Source organism: Sarcophilus harrisii, chromosome 5, assembly GCF_902635505.1.
Source record: "Sarcophilus harrisii chromosome 5, mSarHar1.11, whole genome shotgun sequence".
Classification (NCBI taxonomy): domain Eukaryota; kingdom Metazoa; phylum Chordata; class Mammalia; order Dasyuromorphia; family Dasyuridae; genus Sarcophilus; species Sarcophilus harrisii.
The window spans coordinates 93,681,818-93,709,177 of NC_045430.1; the positions used below are offsets into that span (position 1 = coordinate 93,681,818).

The window sequence follows — 27,360 nt, forward strand, 5'->3', positions numbered from 1 at the left end:
TTTATTATTTTCCCTAGTTACATTTAAAACGTTTTTTGTTTCTTTTTTAAACTTTTGAGTTCTAGATTCTTTCCCTTATCTCCTCATTAAGAAACTGCATGTAAAGTCATACAATGTTTTTATAAAAGTTATAAAAGAAAACATAGATCTCCTACCCTAATTTTAAAAAACCCTCAAGAAAAATAAAGTTAAAATAAAAAGATAGAGAAAGAGTATAATTTCAATCTGTATTTAGACACAATCAGTTTCTTTTCTGGCTATGGATTTTTCATCATAAGTCCCTTAGAGTAGTTGTAGATCATTATACTACTGAGAATAGCAAAGTCATTTATAACTGGTCATCCCTGAACATTGCTATTACTTTGTATACAGTATATTTCACTTTGCTTGAGTTTATGGAAGACTTTCCAGATTTTTTTTCCCCACGTGCATATTGCTCATCCCTTCCCATAGAACAATATTCCATGACAGACATACACCACAATTTCTTCAGGATTTTGTTTTAAATTCCAACTCTGACACTAGCCATGTATCTACAGCAAGTCACTAGCCTTGTTAATCTATCAGGGTTATTTTAAAGATTAAATGAAACATATTACATATATGAGAAAACACTTTAAATCTTTTAGAAGTATTAGTTATTTTATGAATAAATCATTTTATCTGACTAAATTTAGTCTGTTTCCTTCATATTTATTAGCAAATTAAATTCAGTCAACATTCACTTACAAATACTATTTTATGGTATATAATAGAATAAACGTTTGTGATGTTTAGTCTTTTTCTTCTCTCCAGTTTTCCTTCATAAAAGATCAGATTAGAAAATAAGATACTCTGACCACTTTGGAAGGACTTATTAAATAAATGATGTTAAGGAAGTTTATACAATACTTCATGTTAATGTTATATCATTTCTTGATAATACATATATCAATTATATATAACCACTTCCTCATGTTTATGATTTGTAGATATTCCAAAAAACACTTTGGTCCACAAGGCAGGAAGAAAAGCCCAAATCTTTGAGCCTTTTGATGGGGGTTCAAAAATATCTTAGTAGGCTACTAGCAAGCTGCTTTTAACAGAAGAAACTAGAAGAAATTCTGAGAAATGGAATAGCTTTTCCAAGATCAATGGAAAGTCCATGATGTAATTAGGAATACAACTTAGAAATCTGAACTTGTAACTTCTGACTATAAGTTAGTGTGATTTTATGGATTTATCTGTGTAGTCTCATTTCTCCACCCTTTCCTCAAAATCCTCTCTTCTCCAATACCTATTTTTGATATTGAAAAATAATAATAATTAAACATTTTATTTAAAAAGAAGAATCAAAGAGGTATATCCTGGCATTTTCCACTGAAATATTAACATGACATATTCCAAGTAATATATTTGTTCCAGCCTCATGTTCTATAATATAGTAGTTTTATACTTAATCAGTTGATGGCTCAAAGAGAACCCAGACAGATTTAATCAAAAATGTTCACTTGAATCTGAACATGATTGCTTTTTCTAGTAGATTTGATGTTTCAACAAGTGAAAAGCTCTATGAATGCCTCTCATACAAGGTACAAACAATTTTTATATGACATTAAAGAAAAATCAGTATGTTGTAATTTCCCCAATGTCTTGTCAGAGGAGAGGTAAACCAGTCCTGGAATCCATTGATTTTTTTTCCCCCATTGTTTAAAAATTGTAACTTTTTATTGACATAACATATGCCTGGGTAATTTTTTTTTTACAACATTATCCCTTGCATTCACTTCTATTATGACTTTTCCCTTCCCTCCCTCCACCCTCTCCCCCAGATGGCAAGCAGTCTTATACATGTTAAATATGTTACAGTATATCCTAGATACAATATATGTGTGCAGAACCGAACAGTTTTCTTGTTGCACAGAAAGAACTGGAATCCACTGATTCTTTTTCAGAAAAACCATTGTAAAGATAGCTTCCTAAGTGATATTCACTTGACATGGGGGTGATGCCAAAATGAGTTCAATCACCCCTCAACTATATCCTAAAGCAGCAAGGGCAAAGGCAATGAAGTAAGACAATTTAATATTATCTTCAACCATACAAATGAGTTATGCACTGGCAGAAAAGGGCAATTAATATCTTTTCTCAAGTTAAATTAACTCAGTATAGTTGTACTTGTTAATCAATTCTAAATACAAAGTTCCCTGACAGGAAACCATTACATGTGGTATTTATTGAAGGAAGTTCCCATCTTGGCTCCAAATTAGAGGTAGGGTAGGAACTCACTGCTTATTTCCTGATTCATAAAGGTTTTTAGTTGAACTGAATCATATAATCATGTATCCTACAGACTTTTCAATGCAAACCTTTCCAAAAATGAGCTGCTGGGGTCTAATGTGATAATTCTGACCAAAGGGCATTGGTAATTACTCTGAAAAAAAAAAAAAAAAAAAAAAAAAAAAAAAAACCTTTAAACAGAAAAGCTTTAAAATACTTGGAAGATATTTTCTTTGAGTATTGTATTTTTTTTTTTAAAGGGCAGAGAAGACATTAGAGATGGAAACTAAACTGATTATATCAGCTTGGCTAATGTAAAGAAACCAAATGATACATATTTGTGCCTCAGAAGAAACACTAACATTGGCATATTTTTCTAGTAGCTTAGAGACAATTCTCAGGCAACAGCTAAGGAATCTGCAATTCACCCCCGGGGCTTTAAAATGCATAGGATACTATGGCAATGGAAAAAAAAAAAGTCATGCTCTACTTCCTTTGTCTGTTTTAGGGAAAATTAGATTCCTTGGGGGTGAATATATGCTTTTCTCCAAAAAGTGTCTTCATTTTTTTAACAAAGTTATTTTTAAAAGCGTTGCTGATGTCTTTTTTTTAATCACAGTAATTTTCAGATATGCCCTTTCATTCACCCTCACTTTCATTACCCTTTCCCTTGTAATAAAGAAATAAAAATAGTAAGGTTAAAACCAACTGATCCATCAAGTTCATCTGATGCATGTGCAACATTTTATGTCCACAATGCCCCAGCTCTCTCCTGAAAGGAGCAAGACACATTTTCTCATCTCTTCTTGGGTCATTATAATTATATAGTGTCCATTTATTTTATTGTTCTTTATATTTATATTGTTTTAACTATCATAAATATCATCTTCCTGATTCTACTTATTTCATTCTCTTTCAATTAATAGTCTTTCTGTGTTTCTCTTAATCCTGTATTCTTAATCCTGCAAAGCTCAATATTATGTGCCACAATTTTTAAGGTTTCCTAATCAAAGGGAACCCCCTTTTATTTCCAATTTTTTCTTTTAGATTAAAAAGTCCACATGCCAGTGTATATATAAAATATATACAAGATAAAGTTTTCTAAATGTGAATGGAAAATGCTAAATTATAAACAAGGTCTAGAATATAACAATTTAAACTTAGTACAAAAACCAGCATTGCATAAGGTTAGAATAAAAAGATCAGTCAGATTTTAGAAGAGAGGTGTCAAACATATGACATGTGGCCTGTGGGACATATGTGGCCCACAACATTCCCACGTAAGGCCCAAACCAGAATGAAATGTAACTGAAATATTTAACAAAATAAATAAAAATATTGTAAAACACAGATAATGCTACATTTTAAAATTAAGCTTTATTCATAAGGCAAGAGAAAGAATTAAAGGCATAAAGATATGTAAAGAAGATTTAAAACTATCCCTATTTGCTGAGGATATGATGGTTTATTTGAAATATCCTAGAGAATCAGCAAAGATACTAATAAGACAGTTAATAGCTTCAGCAAAGTTGCAGGCTACAAAACAAAATCCTCTAAAATCAACAACATTTTTATACAATCAAAAACCTCAAATAGCAATAATGGGAAAATCTCATTCAAAATGATTACAAAATGTATAAAATATCTTGAGGGTGAAGCTACTGAAGCACACAAAAGACTTCTATAGATTCAGTTATAGAATACTCCTTATTGAAAGAAAGAAAGAACAACTTAAATAGCTAAAGGAATAATCAATGTTCATGACTAGACTGGGCCAATGTAATAAAAAAGACAAAATCATCAAAATTAATTTATATTCTTAATGCTATGCTAAATAAATCGTCAAGATAATTCTTCCTAGAACTTGACAACCAATAACAAAATTCATTTGGAAAAACTAAAAGATCTAGAAAATCAAAGGAAATGATAAAAAGTAGGAAAGAACACTTCCAGACCTTAAACCTTATTAAAAAGCAGCAGTATTCAACAATTATCTGATATTGGTTAAAGAATAAAAAGAGACATTAGAAAAGAGAGATTTAAATACAATAGAATTCAATAACCTAATGTATGACAAAGTGAAAAACAAGTTACCTAAGGAAAAACTCCTTATTTCATAAACTGGAAAGCAATCTTGCAGAAATTAGGCTTAGAACTATATTTCTTAATATATTTTAAGAATAAGCCACCTTAACACAGAAGATCATATTAAAAAAATTTAGAAGAGAACGAGACCATATACAAAAGATCATGAAAAGCTTCACACACACACACACACACCAAAGAAAAGCTTCTTCACAGACAAAATGAAAGAATATAGAATAACAAGACAAGTGGCTGAATGAGGAAAAAGAAAATCTTCATATCAAATTTTCCTTAAAAGGAAATATTCAAAATATAGCAACAATTAATAAATAAACATAAGACTAAAAACCATTTCCCAACAGATAAGTGGTCAAAGGATACAAACAAGCAATTCTCGAAAGAACTACAAAGTATTCACAACCACATGAAAGAATTCTCCAAATCACTACTAAAAAGTGAAATGCAAATTAAAAAACCTTGGGGTTACACCTAACACACTGAAAATTGGTAAATATGACAAAATATGTTGGAGGATTGTGAAATGATTTGGCGTACTAATATATTACTGGTAGAGCTGTAAAATGAATGATACAATCATTTTGGAAAGAAAATGGAATTATGCAAATAAAGTGACTAAAATGTCCATACCCTCTGAATCAGAGACTCCATTACTGGACTTATATTCCAAGGAAGTCTTCATAAAATCCAAAATACTTAAAGCAGTACATTTTGTGATAGCTAAGAACTGAGAACAAATTAGATGTCCATCAATTGGGGACTGGCTAAACAAATTATGATACATAAATGTAATGGAATTATTAGTGTGCTGTAAGAAATGATATAATTAATCAATATGAATTGATGTAGAGTGAAGTAAGCAGAATAAAGTTCCTGCTACAATGTAAATATGAATCAAAAGTAAATTTAATAAATTATAAACATCAAACGTGACTTGAATGAGGAGATATGCGACATCTTCAAATTAACCCTTAGTGCATATTTTGGATTTTTTAAAAATGTAATGAACAGTTGTGTCTATTTTTTTTCCCCTAAAAATGTCATTTGTTATATAGAATAGCTCTCTAGGAGAGAAAGGATAGATAATTGGGATACCACAATGATGAGGGGAAAAAAAACAAACCAGAAGATAGCAACAAAAATTTTTAAGAAACAAACAAAAAGGAACAATGGACATGAAAAAAAATTTTTTTTTAAATGGGAAGACTTATCAGAAACGATGTGGAACCACCTGATTGTAGAACCCAGAAAATAAAAATGGTTACAATAATGCAAATGAAAATAATACTAAAAGGAAGCTAAATACAGACTAAATGCAATAATCATACTTGACTCTGGAGAAAAAATAATGAAACTAATTGCTTGAGGTGTGACAGCAGAGTTTAGGCGCAGTGTTTGGCATATGCTGTCATATATTAGTTGGTTTGTATGAAGGTTTGTTGAAAGGTGAAATATTTACTTACATAAATGTATATATTAGGAAATGACTGTGGTATGAAAAACAAAAAAAAAGCACCAATAAAAGTAAAGGAAAAGAGAAAATTTTTTAAATAAGAAAATTTTGCAAATTTCTGATTTAGAGGACTCATACAAAAAATAACAGTCCAAGTCTCAGAGCCACCTATGCCCTATTCTATAATCTCTTCCTAACTTTCCTTCTAACTGATGTCCAAACTTAAGACAGTAGCCCAGATGGCTTCTAGACCACTTTTAACTCTTAAAATAGCATTCCTACTGAGGTAGTATAACAGGAACCCACAAAGTGTACTTAGATCATTGGTATGTGTGATCATCTCTAAGGCACGATTTAATTTTACCAGCTCTGAAGCTCAGCAAAGGCTTGCTTCATTTTCTTAATGGAGGCATCCATTTCTTCTTTAACCACAACCCGATACCGGGCAAGAGAAACTGTACAACGCTGTAGGTCTTTCACAGATTTTTCAATATTGGAACCTAGAAAAAGAAGCAGCAAGAAATGATAGTGAGAGGTCCATAAGCCTCTTTAAAGTTGAATCTGGAAACCTAAACATGACAAGTCACACAGAACTAAGAATGCTTCTCCAATAGTCATCACTCCACCCTCAAATTTCTTTTTGAGGAATTGCTGCTATTTTAATCTATAGTATGAAAACAAATTACAGATTCTTTACGTGTTCATAATCTTTCCAGTCATCCCAAAATGATTAAATTTAGACTGAACAATTTACCAAGCAAATGCTACACTATTATTAATACTGAAGAGTTGTACATAAATTTTCTAGGTTTGTGTATAAATAGAATAAATATGTCTGAGATATTTTAAAATAATCATTACCTCTTCCTATGTTCACCAGCAGCAGAGTTTTAGTATATTTAATGATGAAGTTCATGTGCCCATAGAAATACAGTATAGTGCACTGTTATAGATTTTCTATTTAAATTCTTCCTTGTCCTACTCTCACTTTTCTTTTAGTGCCTATTTAAATTTTAAGGCTTTAGGCTGATGAAATCTATGTTAATTTGCTTGGGAAAAAATAAATCAGGCATATTATGAATCTCTCATTTGCAGCATTCAGATGAAGAGAAACTCCATCAAAAGAAACAAATTCCAAATATAAATGTATATTATAAAAATGAGAAAGATTTTGAGTTTCATTTAGCTAGGTCAAGTTAAAGGCCAGATAAGAAAAAGGAAACACTTTTAATTAAAAGAAGGTCTTATAATCTGCATTTTGTTAGTGTCTTTTTTATACTCTACCTCTTAAATGAAGTAAACCAGAGGTATCAAACACAGATCACCTTGCAACATTCTGGAGTATAGCCTGAACCAGATTAAAATGTCATGGGGGAATATTTAACAAAACAAAAATACAACAGAACATACATAATGTTAATGTGTAGTTTTCTTTAAAAAAATTTTTTTTTCCCAACAAATTTCAAACAAAACAAAAATGTTTTCAAAACATATGCATAGATAGAATGTGTAGTTTTCTAAGTTAATATGAGGCCAGCTAGTATGTGTTACACACACACACACACACACACACACACACACACACACACAGAGTTTGGGTGGCCCTTGTTTTGTTTTGAACGCGCGCGTGCATACACACACACACACACACACAGTTTGGGTGGTCCTTGTTTCGTTTTGAGCTTGACACCACTAATATAGACAACCATGCACCAAAATGTGTGAACACAGTTATTAATCAAATGTTTCAATCATCTTAATCAGCTTAAGTACTTCCTTCAATTATAGAGATTGTAATGCATTCATGTCTACCTCCTTGTGTAACTCTTGTCAATGTCTTCTATAAGTCTGTCACTTAAAAGGACCATCTAATGAGCTGGAGAGCCTTTCCCTATTTTCCCTGACAGATTGTCCCCTGTTACTTCTTACCTTGACTATGTGACCAAGTTTATCTTTTTTTTTAAATGATATTCTTCTTCTTAAAAGTTCCTTATTCTTTTTATATAGCTCATTCACATGTATTATTCACCTTTCTAATATCCTCTTTTTCGTTTTCAGTTCTTCAGTAACTTGTTTTCTATATCTAACAGCCGTTTAATCATACTATCATATTAAATTATTTACTGCTTATCCTTATGGTAAAAAATTTAAAAGAGCCATCACTACTAAATGTTTGCTTCTCAGAAAATATTATATAAAGCTGGAATCTTTATCATTCCTTAGAATTAGAATCCTAGATTTTGAAGAGATTTAAAGATCTCTTTAAAAATCGGGTATCACATTATGTCATAGTTTTTTACTATTAGGTCAAGCAAAAGAAAAACATAAAAGGAAATGACATATGATCTGAGAAGTCTTTGTAGTTAGGCAAATAAAAGGAGCTGTTGATGTTAGCATATAAAATATGGTACTAGAGCCTGAGTGCTCCAGGAATCACTGTCATCCTAACAAGACTACTGTGTGAGACACCATATCTGATTTGCTGTCAGATTCCAGCTGTGCACAGGGAGGTAGAAAAAATAACTCTCTTGTAGTAACTGACTACAGAACAGAAAAGAGAGGCAAGTTTGTACTACTGTTCTTTTAGATTACTGAAATTCTATCAGTAAAGGTTTTCTATCTTTTGTTCAAGGTACTGTTTTTATCTCCTTCTCAAGGAAAGGCTCTGCTTTACCTAGTTTTTTGTTAGTAGAGGAGAGTGGAACGTCTTCTATTGTGGAGAGAGAACCCAAGCCTGAAAACTGAGTGCCTGGGATGGGTCTAGACAGAGATTTGGTAGGATTCCTGGACTCATGTTTCACAGATTGTTGTGAAGTCTGAGTGGCATTCATAATCAGAGACTTGGACTCAAAATCAGAAACACCATTCTCCAGCATTGACACTGCCAAAGAAAAGGGAGAAAGTTACAACATCAAGTTTGGAGAAAATTAAACTAAATTGTTCTAAGGAAAAACAGGAAAGGTTAAAATGTTATGAGAAAAATAATGTTCCTCAAATGGTTGTAAACAAAATGACTGATCAAAGAGAACACATGCAGGCTGAAGTAGAAATAGTTATTAGTTGCTCCTGTATTCCTTTCCCCATTTACCCTGATAAGTGATCCTTTAAAGGAAAAAAAAAGCAGGTGAATGTGGTGCCTTATTTCCAACCACTTTATCTCCTTGGTTCTGGGGTAAGAATATAAATAAGAGCTAATATATCACCAGCTTCTTCCAACTTTTATAAGATATCTGGAAAGCAGGGGAAGTTTGCACTGAACCAGAAAAATCAGAATCACAATCCCCAGTTGAAGATGAGTCCAAATTTGGCTTTTAAAAAGAAAAGGAAACCCAAGGAAAATAATAATCTTTTATGATCACACAGGGTAAATTAAAGCACAATTTTCTTCAAGTTTTTTTTTTTCATGTGCTGATAAAAATTAACAAAGAAGAATCATCTTGAACATCCTCATATAAAACTTAATTCTTATATTTTTATTACATTTGCACATCACTGATAGGAAGGAAGGAGGAAGTGGATTAACAAAGAAATGATAAAAATTAAACTACTCAATCAATTAAGAATTCAGAGAAGATTAGAAATAAAGTAAGCAAAATCAAGACAACAATATATACAATGACTTAAAAAATGTAACTGGAAATAAAATTAGAAACTCAACAGTGTTAGCTTAGCCCTTGAGAAAAGTTTAGAAAATTCACACACTACTTTCTTCTTTAAAGAAGTAGAGTGACTCTATGGGTAGAAGAAGAGAGAGGCAATCAATCTATTTCGAAATGAGGGCTATATAAAAAGTAATATGTCAATAAAAAAAATTTTGAAACTAAACAATTCAAAAGGGGAGAACCCTTGCTCTGAATCCTAGTTAAGAAAAATAAGAGGTTTATGGGGGAAAAAAAAGGCATGGTTCATGTGAAAAAGAAAATTAGGAATAACTCACATTTATAAAATGTTCTAAGGTTGACAAAATATCTACCTCAAAACAACCCTGTGAAGTAGAGGTAACAGAAACATAATCTATTTCACAGAAAAGGGAACTTAAATGATTTGACTATGGTCCCATAACTAGTATAGAACTTAAATTCAAATTCAACTCTTCTGATTCCATGTTCTATTACATGATATTGGCTCATACTCATATACTCACTCATATATTCTAAAATGTATATTAAACACAGATGAAAATACATGCATGTTTGTATAGGTTCATATATTTATGTATATATAAACTTTTCCCCCATTCCCTTCCCAGAAATATCAGTTTAATCAGCTTTCAGAGCTATTTTATTTTGATTATGTTTTTTATACAATAGCTTACAGAATACTTTCTCCTCTCTATGTCTGCTCCCACTACTCAGCAGCACCATCTAAAGTACTAAGTTAACATGTACTACGAAACCAGATTTCTGCAAGAGGAGAAGGGAAGGGAACGGAACATGTAAGGGACTGTGAAAAGTACTTTGTAAGAATTATCTCATTTAAGTTAGACAAAGATAATTATGAAGATGAATAAAAATTGACTTTTTTCTGTACCTGCAGAGTTACAAGATATCCCACAAAAACCTTCTTAGTTAAGAAGTTGCAAAGCTAACCAACTGAATTCAATTTAACTACTTTCTCAGCTACTAGCTCACATCTTTCAATCAAATTCCATTTAAAAACAAAACAAGACAAAACAAAAATTTCAAATAGCTCACCTGTTCTATCAGGCATATCTGATGTGGCAGATTCAGAATCTTCCAATTCTCTGGCATCTATTGAAAGTATCTCCAAGCCTTCACTGAGAGAGTCCACAGACTCTGTATCATTAGCTGCACCATTGACATGGTAACCATTAATCCCACCTTTATCCAAAGAAGCTATTGACTGCTCATCTTGAGTGGATGCTAGCTTATTTGTGTCTGGTAGGTTGTTTGTTGCTTCTGCTGTAGGTTTTGGTTTGCTTTTCTTCTTTTTGTTCTTTAACAGTTATTAAAGATGGAGGGTGGGAGAGGAAAGAAGAAAAGTTATTCCACAACTCAAAGAGAATGTTTAAGTTACTAAACCCTTTAACTTATAAACTTAATCAACCAAGTAAGCGTTTATTAAGTGCTAGACACCAAGCTGGAATTGACTATGTATATAAAGAAAAAAATTAAAAAGCTATGTCCTTAATGAGCATACATGGGGAAATAATATATGTATGTATGTGTGTGTGTATATATATATAAAAAGTATCCATATAAAATAATTAGAACATACATTGTGAGAGTAGGGACATAAACAGCTGAGGGAAAGGCTTCATGTAGAAGGTGACTCGAATATAATTTTGGAGTAAAGAAAGGATTCTAATAAGTGGTAGTGAAGGGGGAGATCAATGCAGAAGAGTTAATGCTAAGATATGGAGATGGGATATGGAGTGTAATATATAAGGAACAGAGAGAATGTCATTTTGACTAAATTGTAGGTGCAGGAAGGGAAATAAAAAATTTGTTTATAATAAAGCTAGAAAAGTAGACTAAGGTCAGGTAGTGAAAGGTCTTACAAACTGAATAAATAAGTTTATATTTTATTTTAGAGGCAGTAGGGAAGCTGTGGAATTTACTGAATAAGAGTGCGATATGCCAGATGTGCACAATAGGAAAAGCACTTTGATAGTTGTTTGATAAGTTGCCATAGACAGTGAAGACTTGAATCAGGTAGCTATTATAAGAATCCAAGAAAACTTGGTATAAGAGTGGGTTTTAGGAAAAGATAAAAAATTCTATTTTGGACTTAGTGAGTTTGAGACAGTAGTCAATTAATGATGTTGGCCTGGAGATAAACTAAGTTTAGATAGATAGGTGTGGCAGTCATTGGCATAAAAATATAATTAAACCTCTAAAAGTTGATAAGGTTACTTACAAACTAAGTAAGAGAATACAGAAAATAGAAGAGGGCACAGGATAGAACCTCCGAAAAACCAAAAGAAGTATTTTGCCTTTCTATTTTAAGGTGCAGATTAGTAAAATTGTAATTAGGATGTAAGCTCACTGCAAGCAGGGATACTTTATTTTTTTGCTGTTATTCCTAATATTGGGATTTAACACATAGTAGGTACTTAACAAATTTATTTCCCCCATATATAGATCTGCTGTTATTAATGTGCAGATTATCCTGCCCACCTCCATGCAAAAACATCCAAAATTTCAGAATGATAAGGAAGAACACAAGGATATTAGTTATCTAGACAATGAAAGTAAATGTTTAATTAAAAGCTTAACAAACCAATTACAAAAAGAACTACCAATATCAACATTTAGAATTGATATTAACATATCAGAAGCTTATGATCCTTTCATTTATTCTGACCAATTTCCAAACAGACCTTTGTTTTTCAGTTGAAAGGTGCCCCTTTATTCCATATACTAAAATGCTGAGCATCCCCTGAGAAACACCCAATAGGTATAATTCTGAGAACATTCTCTGGGCACTATTATACAACAATTTAGGTTTTGAGTTTGGTTCTATAATTTCAGAGTCCACAACACAATGAGTGAGGAGAAGAATCAGTTGTTTAATCTAAAAAAAAAAGTCAACCTTCTGACTGAGGGCACTAATGATTCTGAAAATCACTGAATAGATCATTTTCTCTGGAGCAGTTTTGCTTTTCCTGACATGATGTACAATTTCATTTTTGGTCTAAAATGAATATCTCTTCTGCAAAGGCAATACAGTAAAGCTATCTGTTTCTTGTCCTAAACTTTTATATAGCATTCATTTGAATTTACCACCTCATTTTAGACTTATCTGAATCTCACTGATGGAAGAAAATATCCATTATTTAAAATAAGTGAATAGAAAATGTTCATAGAATATATCTTATTAAGTTTTGGTGTGTTGTTTTTTGACAATCGAGATCAAAAGCACAATACTAAATTTCATTCAAGTTACCTTTTTCTTGCCTGTTATTGTCCATTCTTTTAGTACTTCACTGGCATTGCCTGAAAGAGTTAAACAACTTAAGTAATCAGGAACTAATTTCTCTATATCTTGCAGTAGTTGTGGAGAATTTCTAAAAGCTTGCAATGGGAAAGGTTAAGTTTCAATATGTTTGCCTCTGGGAAGCCTGTCTATTATGACAGAATTACAGAATTTGACAGCTAGAAGGAATCTCAGCAACCATCCACTCCAGCCCATACATGAAGAATCTCTGGTATAACATTTGACAAGAGGTTATCCTGTCTCTGAATGAAGATCTCCAAGAAAAACCCCTTATTTCCGAGGCAGCCCATTCTACTTTGGGGCAACTCTAATTGTTAACTAAGTTTTTCCTGACATCAAACTTAAATTAGACTTTTTCCAACTTCTACCTCCAAATACTTAAGACAGCTATTAGGTCCCCCCCTTAAGTCTTCCCTTTCCTCATTAAACATGGATAATGTCTTCAAATGATTCAGACAACCTCTCCTTTTCCAGAAAACTCTTTTAAGAAAGAAAAACTCTAATACAGTCTCATTTCACAAATACAGCCATTGAGGAGCTGTATTGACTCTGTATCTTAGAAAAAGGCAAAGATTATTTGTTTTAGTTATAGTCCATGCTATCTCCTATGCTTCCAGATAGCTTCAATCACATCAGTTTGGAAAGAGTTTCACATCTCAAGCTCAGCACATGAATTAAATGCTGACTTTAGTTAAAAATAAATGAAGATGGGAAAGGAAAAATTGACATGGTCCTAACTTTTCTAATATATTCTTACAATTTCTGAAAAAGTATAACAAAACTATGTGATTTGATAGAAAAATCTTGTTCATTGGTTTCTTCTAGTAATTCCCTTGAGGGTTTGAAGAAGAATTTAATTCCATTCTTTTTCACATGAACAGAGGACCAAAGAAAGAAGATCACGAAAAGATGTCAAGGCCAAGTCTAAGTGGTTCCCATAAATTGAAGGAGTAATTGATGTAATAGGACTCTGTCCCCCTGACCTTTGTGAAGGGTGGGCCACCCATCCTCGGGAAATTCCTAAAAATGATCCCTACCTGATCTAAACCCTTTCCTACCCTCCTACTCGGTTCCCAGAGAAAACACCCACAATAATCTTCACCTTCAATTCATTTGGAGATCCCTGGGGCATAATCATCACCCATTACTGACCTGGAAATCAGCCCCTCAATCACTCCCTAGTCCCAAGTCATAGAAAGCTAAATAAAATCAAGACTGTATCCCAATCTTTGCTAACTTCCTAATCAGGAACGAACCACCCTACTGAGACTTTTCAGTGAAAATAAACCCATTTTCTGCCAAACCTGGCTTGGAGACTGGGACTGCAAATTCTTTTGCAAAACCTGCAACACCCCATTGCTGCACCCCTCAACATAATGAATCACTTTTCATACTTGGGAAACATACCTAATCTAATCTCAATACATATGTCGTTACTGACATAATTTTTTTTTTTTTTAACTGATTAGCAGTAAAGGATATTTTGAAAAATAAAAAATAAATCTTCTTGGAATATTTTAAGGAGTTTAGGGAAATAAAATGATATAATTTATATGAAGAAAGTTATTATGGTCTGTTATGGTGAGTTCTGCTAAATGAACTATGACATGCAAGATATCTGAATGAATGTTTTTAAAAACTGCCTATTTTCACTCTTAGACTAGCTTCACCATACCCCTAGGAAAAGCTCTCAAGGAAATTCCTCATCTAAAGGAACTGCATAAGCTTTGGTACTCATTCCTTATTAGTATCATCAATACCCCTTTCCCTCTAATTGAAGGCAGTGCAAACAATTCCTCCCAAAGCTTCCATTTTGAAACAGTTCCCAGAGCAGTCATCTTTTCCTTTCCCACCAATTTATACTCCTTGGATTGATGCACCAAGCACCTTCTTCCACAGCCCCACCTTTTGTATGTAGTCTTCTCCCTTAAAGAATGCAAGTTCCTTGAGTTTAGGGATTGTTTTTCTTTTTTCATTTTTCTATCTCCAATACTTAGCACAGTGTTGGGCATACAGAAGTGATGGGGGTGTGAAATTATGTTCCCTTTAATCTGTAAAAAAAAAAAATCTGCAAAAATTAAATGACTAAAATTGTACACCCTTTGATCTGTAAACAAGGGAGATTCGAGTCTCAGGCCCTTCTGGGAGGCATATCTCCCCAAAAAGTTCAGTGGCATCATCTGAAGGGTCCATTTTTAGGGCAAGCTGGATCTCTATATTCAAATTCAGGCTGAGAAAGCCTTCAAAGCAATTTCATTTGGGAGATCCTGGTCTGATCAGCTCAGGCTGCCTCAGCCCTCCGCCAAGATCTGCTCATAAAATAGGTTTCTGTTTACTCATTTCTTTGCAGAATATCCAAAGCAGGACTATGCCTTGCCCTTGGTACAGCTGCCAGAATCCTGCCCACACTGAGAAGACATTCTCTTCTCAGTGCCAGCCTCCATGTCTCTAATAAGACTGTGCCACTAAAGAAGTCAGTCTCTTAGGAAAGCTGACTTCTCATCCAACAATAAACTTCCATTTTTGCCATCTAAAACTCTTCGGGTTTGTGAATTCTTTCACAAAGAACCTATGCCTCCGACCAAAAAGGGATTTCCACAACTCTCTGCACTGCCACTAACTTCATCAGGAGAAGCTTAATAAATATTTATTGGCTGTCTAAAGCTCTGAATTATATAGTGCACTTACCTTTCATGTAAGTAGGCTTACCTTCCATGAATGCTTGTACTGTTTTGTCCACGCAGTTATCAAAATGCTGCAAGACTAAGATAATTTCATTATTACTCCGATTGGGGACTATTGCACGTACAGCATTGATCTATAAAAAAATGGGAATGGTGGTCATATTAGAAATTAGCCTTTTAAATGTGAATTGCCAAGAATAATAGTATATTACTTATGCCACTAGAAAAAGTGACATTTTTTTCTTAATATGCCTCAGCTTCCCTGAATTGTTCCGCCTCAAGTTTTCTGGGTGGCAACCCCCCTTCCTGGCCATTAAGACTGAGATAATTAAGGCTGTGGAACTCTGGCCACTCTGGTATTCCAGAGTCATAAAACTCCAGATAGTTTATCTCAAATACCTAGATGGCACCCTCTATCTTTCCTGGCTCCAGAATTCCTGACTCCTGCTCGACCACCTTCTTATTAGATTTTATAATCTTTCCTCCTCACCCTCAACCTGTCAGAACTGAATTATGGTCTTTCCTGGAATTTCCACTCACCCAGTGCTCTGCCTCCCCCTTGCCTTTGTTTCCCTGATTGCTGGAGCCCTATAAAAGTTTCTGGAATTACTTGTTCATTGTTGGATGCTTTGAGACAAGAGTCTGATCCAGCCAACTGGCTATGGCTAGCCCAAATTCTCCACTATTAAAATATTAAAAACCTCTACTCTTTGTCTTGCCTCAGTTTCTCTGGCATTACACTGGCTAAGTTTGAAAGCAGCAGGTTGATGTAAAAGGATAATACTATGGGCGAGACATAGGCATTCCTCCTCCCACCCTTAACTAAGTCCCATAAACCTACCACTAATATAATGTCCGAAGTCAAGAAATAGATTGGAAGAATGACAAACAAAAAGACAACCATATCACTATAGTAAGAGGAAAACTCAAGACACAAACACAAAAGAAACAAAGGACCCCAAAACATCTACAAAGCAAGCCTCAATGAAAAAAATCTAGATTGGATACAAGTGCAACAAAAATTCTTTAGAAGAGTTAAAGAAACCATTAAAAAATTTTGAAAATGAAATGAATATTTTTATTAAAAATAAAGTGGAAATAAAATATAAAAATAATGTAATAAACTTGGTAAAAGATGTAGGAAATACTATGAAAGAAAGTAACTCCTTGAAAATCAAAATTGGCCAACAGAACTAATGACTTCATAAGACATTTAGAAATAATCAAAGTCATAAGAAAGAAAAAGGAGGAGAAGAAGAAGGAAAAGAAGAAAAAAGAATATGTGAAAAAGTCTCAAAGAAAAAACCCAAACGACCTGGAAAACTAGGCTGAAGAGAGATAGCTTAGGAATTAGGAACAGCAATGAACAAAAAAAGGAAGCCAGATATCATATTTGCAGGAATCTTAACATAAACAGTTCAGATATCTGAGAATTAAAGGACAAAGCTGAATTGAAAGAATATACTGTTCAGTTTCTGAAATTTCAAAAACAAAATTCACAGAAATATTATAGCCAAACTCCAGAGCTCCAAAGTCAAGAGAAAAATTCTGAAAAGTTGCCAGAAAGACTCTGAATACCAGTTTGGGCCAGAGTCAGAATCACACAAGATTTAGCAGCCACTACATAAAATAGGGATGGGGAACATGAATTCAATTTGGTCTGGCTCTGATAAGCCAACTACAGGTGACAACACTCTCCCTCTGCCTAAGTTCTTTAAATGGATAATTTTTTATGGCCCATGAATGATGCTTATAAATATCCAAATGGCCCTAGGCAGAAAAAAGGGTTCCCACCCCAGACATAAAGATATGAAGAGTTTAGAACAGACATTCCAGAAGGATAACTAGTAAAATTGAGTTTAATCCTACAGAGAAAAATGAATCTTTAATTAAAAAAACCAAAAAAACAGAAAGCTAAGTAAAAAAAAAAAATTGATAAAGAATTCAAGAGAAGCACAAAAAAATAAATACGAGTGAGAAATCATAAAGGAATAAACAAAGTTAAACTGTTAATATTCCTTTATAGGGATGTGAGACATGTAATGTTATTCCACAATCTCCTTGAAATTGTCCTACCTCAATTACTCTGCCCCAAAACCCCAGGCTATAATCATTCCCTCTTAATGTTTCATAGGGTCTTATATCTTCAGCCTATAATCATTCCTTCTTAATGTTTGATGGGATGAAGATCTATCCATTTCAGACATCCCTAGAATATCAGGAGCCTCTTGGGTACGTCCCTCCATTATATCATCCTAGATGCCTCCCCCCATTAGGTCATCCCCATTGGATCAACCCCATCTCAAGTACCTCCTCCATTATATCATCGTTCTTGTTACCATATAAAAGAATCTTGTATCCGGCATTTGCTGCTGGATACTTTGAGACAAGAGTCCAATCCAGTCAATTGATTTACTCTCCAATAAATTAATAATTAAATTGTTCTCTAATTTCTATCCTGCCTCAGTTTTTCCGGCATTACAGTAACTCCACAGAATTTTTATCATAAGTGGGGTGCTTATAGGAAAAATTAGAGATTGAGGACCTGGGTGTGATTCTAATAGGTTTGGATAATCATAAAAGAAGAATGGAAGAGCTGCTAAGAGGAATGAATGTACTGGGAAAGGGGAAACAAGGAAAATAGAAAAATTTATCTCTCATAAAATGGAGTATGATTTAAACAGTAGAGGGAAGAACAATGAAGAAAGAGGGAAGATATATTTCTTCATATCCTTTAATTACTTACTAAGTAATGGCTATATTAGTTTTACACATATATTTATTAATTATTGATACATCTTGGTTACTAAAACCCTCATAAAGAAAATTTGATGCAAAGATTTTTTCCCCCTCATTTGACCGTTTCCCCTCTTATCCTATGTGTATTAATTTTGCCTAAGCAGAAATAAAATGTTTTTAGTTTCATGTAATCAAAGCTATATTTGATTTTTTTGTAATAGCCTCAATTTATTGTTTGGTTAAGAATAGATTTCCTATTCATTCTGGTGAGAGTTATATGATCTACTTCTCTTCTAATTTTTTTTAGCTTGATCATTAATATTAAAATAGTGTGTCCATTTAGAATGTAAAATGGAACATAATATAAGGTGTTGGTCTAAACCTAATTTCTACTAGAATACTTTCCAGTTTTCTAAATAGCTTTTTCCACATAACGGTTTTTTTCCCTAGATAACTTATTTTTTTGCACTTTATCAAAACATTGAGTTATTAACTTCCATTGCTTCTGATTTTGTTATCTCACTGATATGACTGTTTAGTTATTTTTTGTGTTGTCTGACTCATGACTCCATTTGGTGTTTTCTTGACAAAGATACTAGAATGGTTTGTTATTTTCTTTTCCAGATTTTTTTACAAATGAGGAACTGAGGAAAACATGGTTAAGAGATTATTTAGTTCCAATTATTTATTTATTTTTAAACTAAAAGTATATGGATCTTCAAAAATGAAGGACCAAAACCAACAATTTTTGGTTACTTATCTTTTTTAAGACTTTTTGGGGGGTTTGAGACTTAGATTTTTAAAAGTTTTTTTTTTTTTTCCAAAAACCTTTGGCAGTTTACTTTTTATCCTGTTTAGTTTTCGCTTATGATTTCTTGAAATGTAAAAACCAGGCTTTAAAATAGTCCATTAAGTTTCAGAGTCACTTGACTTTGTCACTAATCAGTTAGTAGTGCCCAACCCAAACCTCTCAATTTTTTTTTGTTTTATTACTATAACTAGAATTTTAAGCACTATATCAAATAGCAAAGGCAATAATGTACATCCCTGATATATTCTAGATCTTATTTAAAAAGTTTCCGGTTTATTTCTATCATGTATAATGTTGGCAATAGGTTTTAGAGGGGTACCAATAATATTAAGGCAAGAATACCTATGTTGTCCTAGTGTTCTTATTTTTTAAAACAAGAATGGGTGCTGTATTTTGTCAAAAGTTTTTTCCATATCTACTGATATATAGTCATAAGATTTTTGTTGTTTTTGTTAATATTGTCTGTTATGTTCACATTTTCCCTAATAATAAATCAACTCTGGATTCACAACATAAACCAAATCTGACTGTGGTAATTTGTTGTTAGCAGTTTATCTGCTAATATTTTGTCTCTTACTGGTTTATGTATCAAGACCACTTTTGTATCATAAAAAGAATTTGATAGGATTCCTTTCTCTATTTTACAAACAGTTTATGTAATACTAGAGCTAACTCTTTCTTAAATATATGACAGAATCTGTCTTCCATCCCAATGTCTCTTTGGGAGGCTCATTTATGATCTGTTCAATTTCCTTTTCAAATTGTGTAAATTCTTCATTTCTTGTCCTTTGAATCTAGGCAGTAAATAGTTTTGTAAATATTAACCCATTTCATTTAGATTGTTACATTTTACTGGCATAAAATTGGATAAAATATTTTCAAATAATTTCTTTTATTCTCCATTTGTTGTAAATTCAAATTTTCATTTTTGATACTGGTGATACTTGTGAAGGAAATATCAGAATACATCCTCATACAATATTGTTGTTGAAGTATATAATAATCTCCTGGTTCTGGTCATTTCACTCAGCATCAGTTCATGTAAATCTTTCCAAGCCTCTCTGTATTCATCCTGCTGGGCATTTCTTACAAAACAATATCCATAACATTCATATGCCCCAATTTACCCAACCATTCTCCAATTGATGGGCATCCATTCAATTTCCAGTTTCTAGTCACTACAAACAGGGCTGCCACAAACATTTTGGCACATACAGGTCCCTTTCCCTCCTTTATGATCTCTTTGGGATATAAGCCCAGTAGTAACACTGCTGGATCAGAGGTTATGCACAGTTTGATAACTTTTTGAGCATAGTTCCAAACTGCTCTCCAGAATGGTTGGATTCGTTCACAACTCCACCAACAATGCTTCAATGTCCCAGTTTTCTCGCATCCCCTCCAACAATTATCATTATTTTTTCCTGTCATCTTAGCCAATCTGACAGGTGTTCATATACCTATTCCTAAGGAATAAGTTATTTACATTGGTAAGGAGCACTGCATATATTTTCAGATTTTTTTTTTCCCAATGTACTGATGGGTTGGTTTTTTTCCCCTATTTTTTTAAAATCATTATTATGAGGAATGGCTTTCTTGAATGGAAATTATACAAGAGAAATAAAATGTATCAAGTGGGATTTATTGATCTGTTTGTCATAGGTATCACTTTGGAAAGAATAGACTTAGTTCAGTGGTAGGGTTGGAAATTTTAAGGAATGCTTGCTGGAGGCAATAAATATAGAGATAACTCTAAAAGCGAGGCACTGAAAGATAGAGGATGCCAACTTGAAGAAGTCTTTTAAGGAAGGCAGAAATGTTTGGAGGAGCTGAGAAAGGAGCAAGGATAAAAGAAGCGATCAAAGATTAGAGGAAGGAGGAAATGACCAAAGAGACAGAGGAAGGTGTGATAAAGGTCATCTGTTGAGCAAGTATGGATTGAGGGAACAATAGAAGGACTGAGGGAAAAGTAAAGAAAAGCCATTCAGAAAAAGTATATCAAGAAACAACATAAAGGAATTCAGTGCTGCAGTGAGGCCCTAGTTGAAATTAGAGAACATGAACTTAGTCCGTGAAAGATAAATGGCAAGAGGATATAAACAAACAAGTCTCAAAAAACAAGAATCACAAACTATTAAAAATCACATAGACCAAAATTAAATAACCCTGAGGTTTCACTTCACACTCAGCAATTTGGTGAATATGAGAAAAGAAACTGTCATTAATGGAAATTCAAAAAATTGACACATTGCCAAATACATTTATGGTGAATTTGTTAATGGGCCCAACCACTCTAGAAAGCAATATGGAATTCCCTTCTCAAATGTAACCAATGTCTGTAGTTTTTGACCCAGAGATACTACTGCTTGACATATACCCCCAAGAGGTTAAAGTTAGAGGGAAAGGTAATATATTCACCAAATTATACACATCAGGTTTTTTTTTTTTTTTTTTTTGAGAGCAAAAAAATAGAAATTAAGGAGACCATTGTCCTTTAATTGTCTGGGGAAAGACTAAAATAAATTATGTTGCATAAATATAACAGAATATTACTATAATATTAGAAACTATGTCCATGAAGAATTGAGAGAAAAACATATTAAATGGTGCGAAGTACACCAAATCAGGAATGTAATATCAATGACTATAACAAGATAAATAGAAAGAATAAAACACAAAGCTAAATGCTTCTAATTCTAATGAGCAAAAAGAGTGGCTTTGGAGTGGAAGTAAGAAAATTATCTCCTTAACCACTTTGCATAGATGTAGGGTTATCAGTATGGAACATCTGGAACATCGTAAATATTTGCAGATAGGACCTTTTTTTGGAGGGAAAGGGGATGGTTGCTCAACTGCCTTTTTTCTTTTTTGTTTACAATTTATTGCAAAGAATGGCTCCATAGGGAAGAAAGATCGAAATGAACATCGCTTAAGTGAAAGTGATTTAAAAACAAGGTTAAAAACAACCTGAATTTGTAGTGAATACTACTAAAACATTAAAGTGACTTTTTTTAGTGGCATTCAGTAGTATATCAACAGAAAAGAGGTGATAAGATGGTAGGGGTAAACCTGAGTATTGGCAGAGCATAAATGATGACAGGATTTAAAAGAAAAGGATAGCTTGTTGCTGAAATGCCCCCCTCTATAAAGAATAAAGACAGAAATAGGTGGAAAGGGAGAAAGAGCTAGTAGGACAGAAGATCATTAAGACAAATACACACAGAGAGCCGCAGAGACACACAGACACATATATAAAATGATTAAGGCAAAGCGAAGAATGGAGAAACAAAAGTGACCAAAAAAGGATAATTTCAGAGTTCAAAATTATATTAGAGGCAAAGTTATCAGTATGATAACTGATTTATTTGGGTGGTTAAGGTAGAATGAAGATGTACACTGGAGTTCAAAGAGTTGATGAATTAAAAAGCCTAGGGTGTTTAAGGGGGACATCAAAATTAATTCACAATGTATTAAAGTCCTAAAATATGAATTTAAAGGAAGACTATGAGTCAGGCACTCTCACCTAGATTACAGTAACACCTTCCCCACCTTAAGGCTTTCATCACTCCAGTCCACCCAATACATAACTGCCAAAGTAATTACTTCCTTAAACACAGATCTGATCATATGATTTCTCTATTTAACAACTCCAGTGGCTTCTGATCACCTACAGGATAAAATATAATCTGTGTTTAAAGCCTGACAATGAATTTTGCTCCAGGCTCTCTTTCCAGCTTTAATGGAAATTACTTCACATTTGTTTTCTGCAATCTGGCCAAACTGGACTTCTCTTCATTCTTCACATACAATACCCCAACTCCAGACTCCATGAATTTGCACCAGCCTCCCACCTCCCCTATGCCTGGAATGTATTCCCTCTTTATCTTTATATCCCTCCTAAGAATATTAATCTCTGATTTATTGTTTCTCTTACTTCCAAGATATAACTCAACTACTGTTTTCTATATAAAGCCTTTCCACATCCCCTTGCTAGCACCTGTCCCTCCAATTACCTTGTATTTATACCTTATTTATTCTACATATATGACATTTTACGCGTGTGCGCGCACGCGCACACACACACACACACACACATCTATAACTCTTTTGAAATGGAGGTTGTTAGCGAAAGAACTCTAGGAGATGACTAATAACTATTTCATCGAATTCCCAATCCCTATATTTTTGCCCACCTACATTTTTGATTTCCTTCACAGGCTAACTGTACAATATTTTGGAGTCCGATTCTTTTTGTACAGCAAAATAATGGTTTGGACATGAATACTAATTTTGTATTTAATTTATCCTCTAATATATTTAACATGTATTGGTCATCCTGCCATCTGGGGAGGGAGTGAGAGGAAAGAGGGAAAAAATTGGAACAAAAAGTTTGGCAATTGTCAATGCTATAAAATTATCCATGCATATAACTTGTAAGTAAAAAGCTATTAAAATTTTAAAAAAGGAAAAAAGAAAATGAAACTGGAGGTTGTTCCTTTCTTAGGCAGATATTAGTGCTGTGGAGAGAGCACTAGAGTGGGAATCAGGAAGACTGGAGTTCAAATCCACCCTTAGAAACATTCTACCTGTGTGACCCTGGGCATGTCACTTAACCTCTGTTTTAATCTTTTTTTTTTTTTTCAATCTGTAAAATGAGAATAATAATTGTACCTACCTCCTGGGGTTGTTATAAGGATCAAATGAAATAATGTTAGTTAAGACTTTAGTACCTAAAAGAGTAGGTGCTATATAAATATTAACTATTATTATTTCATTATACTTCAGTCTTTGGCACCTGGTATGATAACTATAATATTTGTTGCTCAGTTGTGTCTGACTCTTCATGATCCATTTAAGATTTTCTTGGCAGAGATACTGAAGTTGTCTGCCATTTTCTTCTCCAGCTCATTTTACAGATGAGGAAACTGAGGCAGAATTAAGTGACTTGCTCAGGGTCACAATGGATAAAAGTTATAAGTAAATTTTTGTACAGATATAAATAAATATTTCCTAATAACTATAAAGTTGAATGGGCTGTCTGGCAAAACTCAAATACGCACCAGATATATTATAAAGGGGATTTTTGTTCAGAGAAGCATTAGATTAAAGGACCTTTGAGATTCCTTCCAAATCTGAGACTGTATGAGTCTGAATATATTTTAGGACAGGTCCTTCAGGTCCTTTTGCCTTTGGTTCCCAATGCAAGAGGATCATCATTAATAGAACTTTTTAGCATCTCTGATGAATGTAAATCCCCTTCAGAAAGATCTTTTAATCTGTTACTATAAACTCCCCAATAGTCATGTTGCAAAGAACTAATACCATCAATCACCCCATTCCTAAAACTAAGAATTTATTCATGTTCCATAACAGCCTACATCTACAAACAGTAAGAACCTGGTTTCCAATCATACATATTCCACCAGAGCATTGGCTTATTCTTTGAAAGATTGAGCTATTCATTAATGTGAACCCTGTCTAATTTTATACCATGGCTGTTACCTTTTCAGTGTCTAATGTAATTAAACTGGCTGAAACACAGTAAATTTTTAATGCTTAAATTTTTCTGTTTGTTCAGCTAAATGCTGAACATTTACTACCTTAGTGGAATTCCACTCTTACCTTTTCTTTCATGTTCTCAAAAGTTCCTCCCTGGGCCAGCACAGTATTGGACTGCAAATCAAAAATGAATCCTGATGGATCTAAAAGAATGAGAAAAAGAAAATTTATTAGGCTGTTATGTAGTATTATGGATAGAATACTAGACCTACACTCTAACTCCTGAATTCAAATCCAATCTCAGGTATTTATTATTAACCTCTAAACAATTCAATTTCCTCAACTGTAAAAGGGGGTAATAAAAGAGCACTTACCTCCTAGAAGTGAGATGAGGATCAAATGGAAAATTCATAAAGTGGTTTGTAAGTCTTAAAATGCTACCAAAAAGCTATTATTATTGTAAATATTAATCAACATGAATAGGAGGTTCATGTTGGTAGACCTCAAAAAAAGACTGTCAAAATTAACAACTTTTGAGCAAAGCAAGCAGAATCTGAACAATATAATGATCTAATGAAATGTAGAGAAAAAAAAAACATTTAAAGTCTTCAGAATCTGATCAATGTAGTCAAATCATGATTTCAGATCATGTGAAATAATGGCTCTGCCATATGGAATAAGGTGAATGTTTTTAGACAAGACTATATATTTGTTTTGCTTGATTTTTGCTTAGTTTGTTATGAAGAAGAGTTCTGAATGGGACATGATAATGACAAAAAAAAGGAAAAAAGCACCACTAAAGCACTTAAAAGAAAAAAAATAGAGCTACTTTCCTAATTAAAATAGACAAATCATATTTTAAAACCAGCATTATGTGCCTAACACTACTAAATAGCTGATGTTAGCAATTCATTTAGGAATAAACTTGTACAATTTGATTATGACAATATTCCCATGTCGTCTAAATCAGTTTATTAGATTCTTTTTTTGGTTAGCGATGTGTCCAGAAATCTTTACTAATTTTACCTCTTCTCACTGGAAGATATGCTTCAAAATAATTTGTCAAATTTTAATAATTTTAATATTTTAACACATTTTATTTCCAATCTAATGGTCTTTATATAAAGTTCTTTGTTAGAGGATCAAAAATGTGTACTTTTTAAAAATTAGATTTGCTACTAAAAGTAAATATACTTTTCCAGATTCAATAAATATATTAACATTTTTCAAGGAAAACAGTAAATCAAGTAAGCAAACATTAGACTATCCTAGTTTCTTGTCTGTATCATTTTTGTTCCTCCCCTTATTTTTCTTCATTGTAGCTTTATCTTCTTTATCCTGAAAATTAGTCTAAAGAATCATAGTAATTCTGAACTAGAAAAGACAGGTCCATCTAATCCAACCCTTACTCTGATAAACAAATGTATTTTCACTATTCCTAAAAAGTATATATAGCTTCTACCTAAACATTTTCAGTTACAGGTAAGTCACAAATCATAGACTCATTAATGCTCCAAACAGTCCATTCAATATTTGGACAGTTTATTTTAAAGAAATTTTTCTATACTTTGAACCAAAATGTATTTGCTTATAACTTCTACCCAAAGGTACAACTACTGACCTCTGAGACTGAACAGATATTTATAATTCTTCCTCTACCCTGCAACTTTTCAAATATTTGTCCTCACTAAATCTTTTCATTTTCAGATTAAAAAATTCCTTTAAATCTCCTTGGTCTTCTGCTTCTCTCCCTCACTATGCTATTTTAATGTTTTAACTGATCACTTTTATGTTGATTACTCCCAGATATCTATCCTGTGATTTCACTGATTCTCTACAGTCATGTTCTGCAACTGCTCAATGGACAAACCCAGTTAAATGCATGACTATCAAACGGAACCTAATGATTTTTGCTTTCTTTTCCTCTGAATTCCAAATGCAAGTCATCTTCAATTCAGCTGTCTCTTTCTTTGACTTTTATTTCCTAACCATTCCTTATTTCCACTGAAACTACTCTCATCTAACCCCTTAACACCTGAACCATAACTGGTTATCTTACCTCTACTCCTTATCAGCACTGGCTGCTGCTTCTTAAAACATGATTTTCAATATAACAATCAAAGGCTCCCAAATGCCAATAAAATAAAATCAATATTTCTTTTTTTAAAAATTCTAATTCTTTTGTATTTTCTTTTTCCAAATATATGCAAAGATAGTTTTCAATATATTTTTCTAAATATATTTCCCTAAGAAGTTAAGAGGGTTGCAAGAAGAAATAGACAGCAAAACTATAATAGTGGGAGATCTCAATTTTGCACTCTCAGAATTAAATAAATCAAACCACAAAACAAATAAGAAAGAAATTAAAGAGGTAAATAGAATATTGGAAAAATTAGATATGATAGATCTTTGGAGAAAACTGAATGGTGACAGAAAGGAATATACTTTCTTCTGAGCAGTTCATGGAACCTATACAAAAATTGACCATATATTAGGACATAAAGACCTCAAAATTAAATGCAGGAAGGCAGAAATAGTAAATGCTTTCTTTTCAGATCACGATGCAATTTTAAAAACTACATTCAACAAAAAGTTAGGGGGGTAAATAGACCAAAAAGTCATTGGAAACTAAATAATCTCATCTTAAAGAATGATTGAATGAAACAGCAAATTATAGACACAATTAATAATTTCACTCAAGATAATGACAACGATGAGACATCATACCAAAATGTGTGGGATGCAGCCAAAGCAGTAATAAGGGGAAATTTTATATCTTTAGAGGCTTGTTTGAATAAAATAGAAAGAGAAGATCAATGAACTGTGCTTGCAACTTAAAAAGCTAGAAAATGACC

At 33.0% G+C, this 27,360-nt stretch overlaps 1 protein-coding gene across 2 annotated transcripts in view; it reads right to left on the bottom strand.

Annotated features, from left to right (window-relative positions):
- The window catches only part of SPATS2 (spermatogenesis associated serine rich 2), a 161,410-nt gene that overhangs the window by 44,357 nt on the left and 89,693 nt on the right, over positions 1 to 27,360 (bottom strand). Inside the window, exons 3-8 of one of the 2 annotated variants that reach the window (XM_031937953.1) lie at positions 24,629 to 24,708; positions 15,485 to 15,593; positions 12,725 to 12,774; positions 10,510 to 10,771; positions 8,490 to 8,696; positions 6,180 to 6,315 (exon numbers count right to left, since the gene is read on the bottom strand). In XM_031937953.1, coding sequence (XP_031793813.1) covers positions 6,180 to 6,315; positions 8,490 to 8,696; positions 10,510 to 10,771; positions 12,725 to 12,774; positions 15,485 to 15,593; positions 24,629 to 24,708 — 844 coding nt within the window. The remainder of the gene's footprint in view (positions 1 to 6,179; positions 6,316 to 8,489; positions 8,697 to 10,509; positions 10,772 to 12,724; positions 12,775 to 15,484; positions 15,594 to 24,628; positions 24,709 to 27,360) is intronic. The other variant, XM_031937954.1, reaches the window with a different exon arrangement.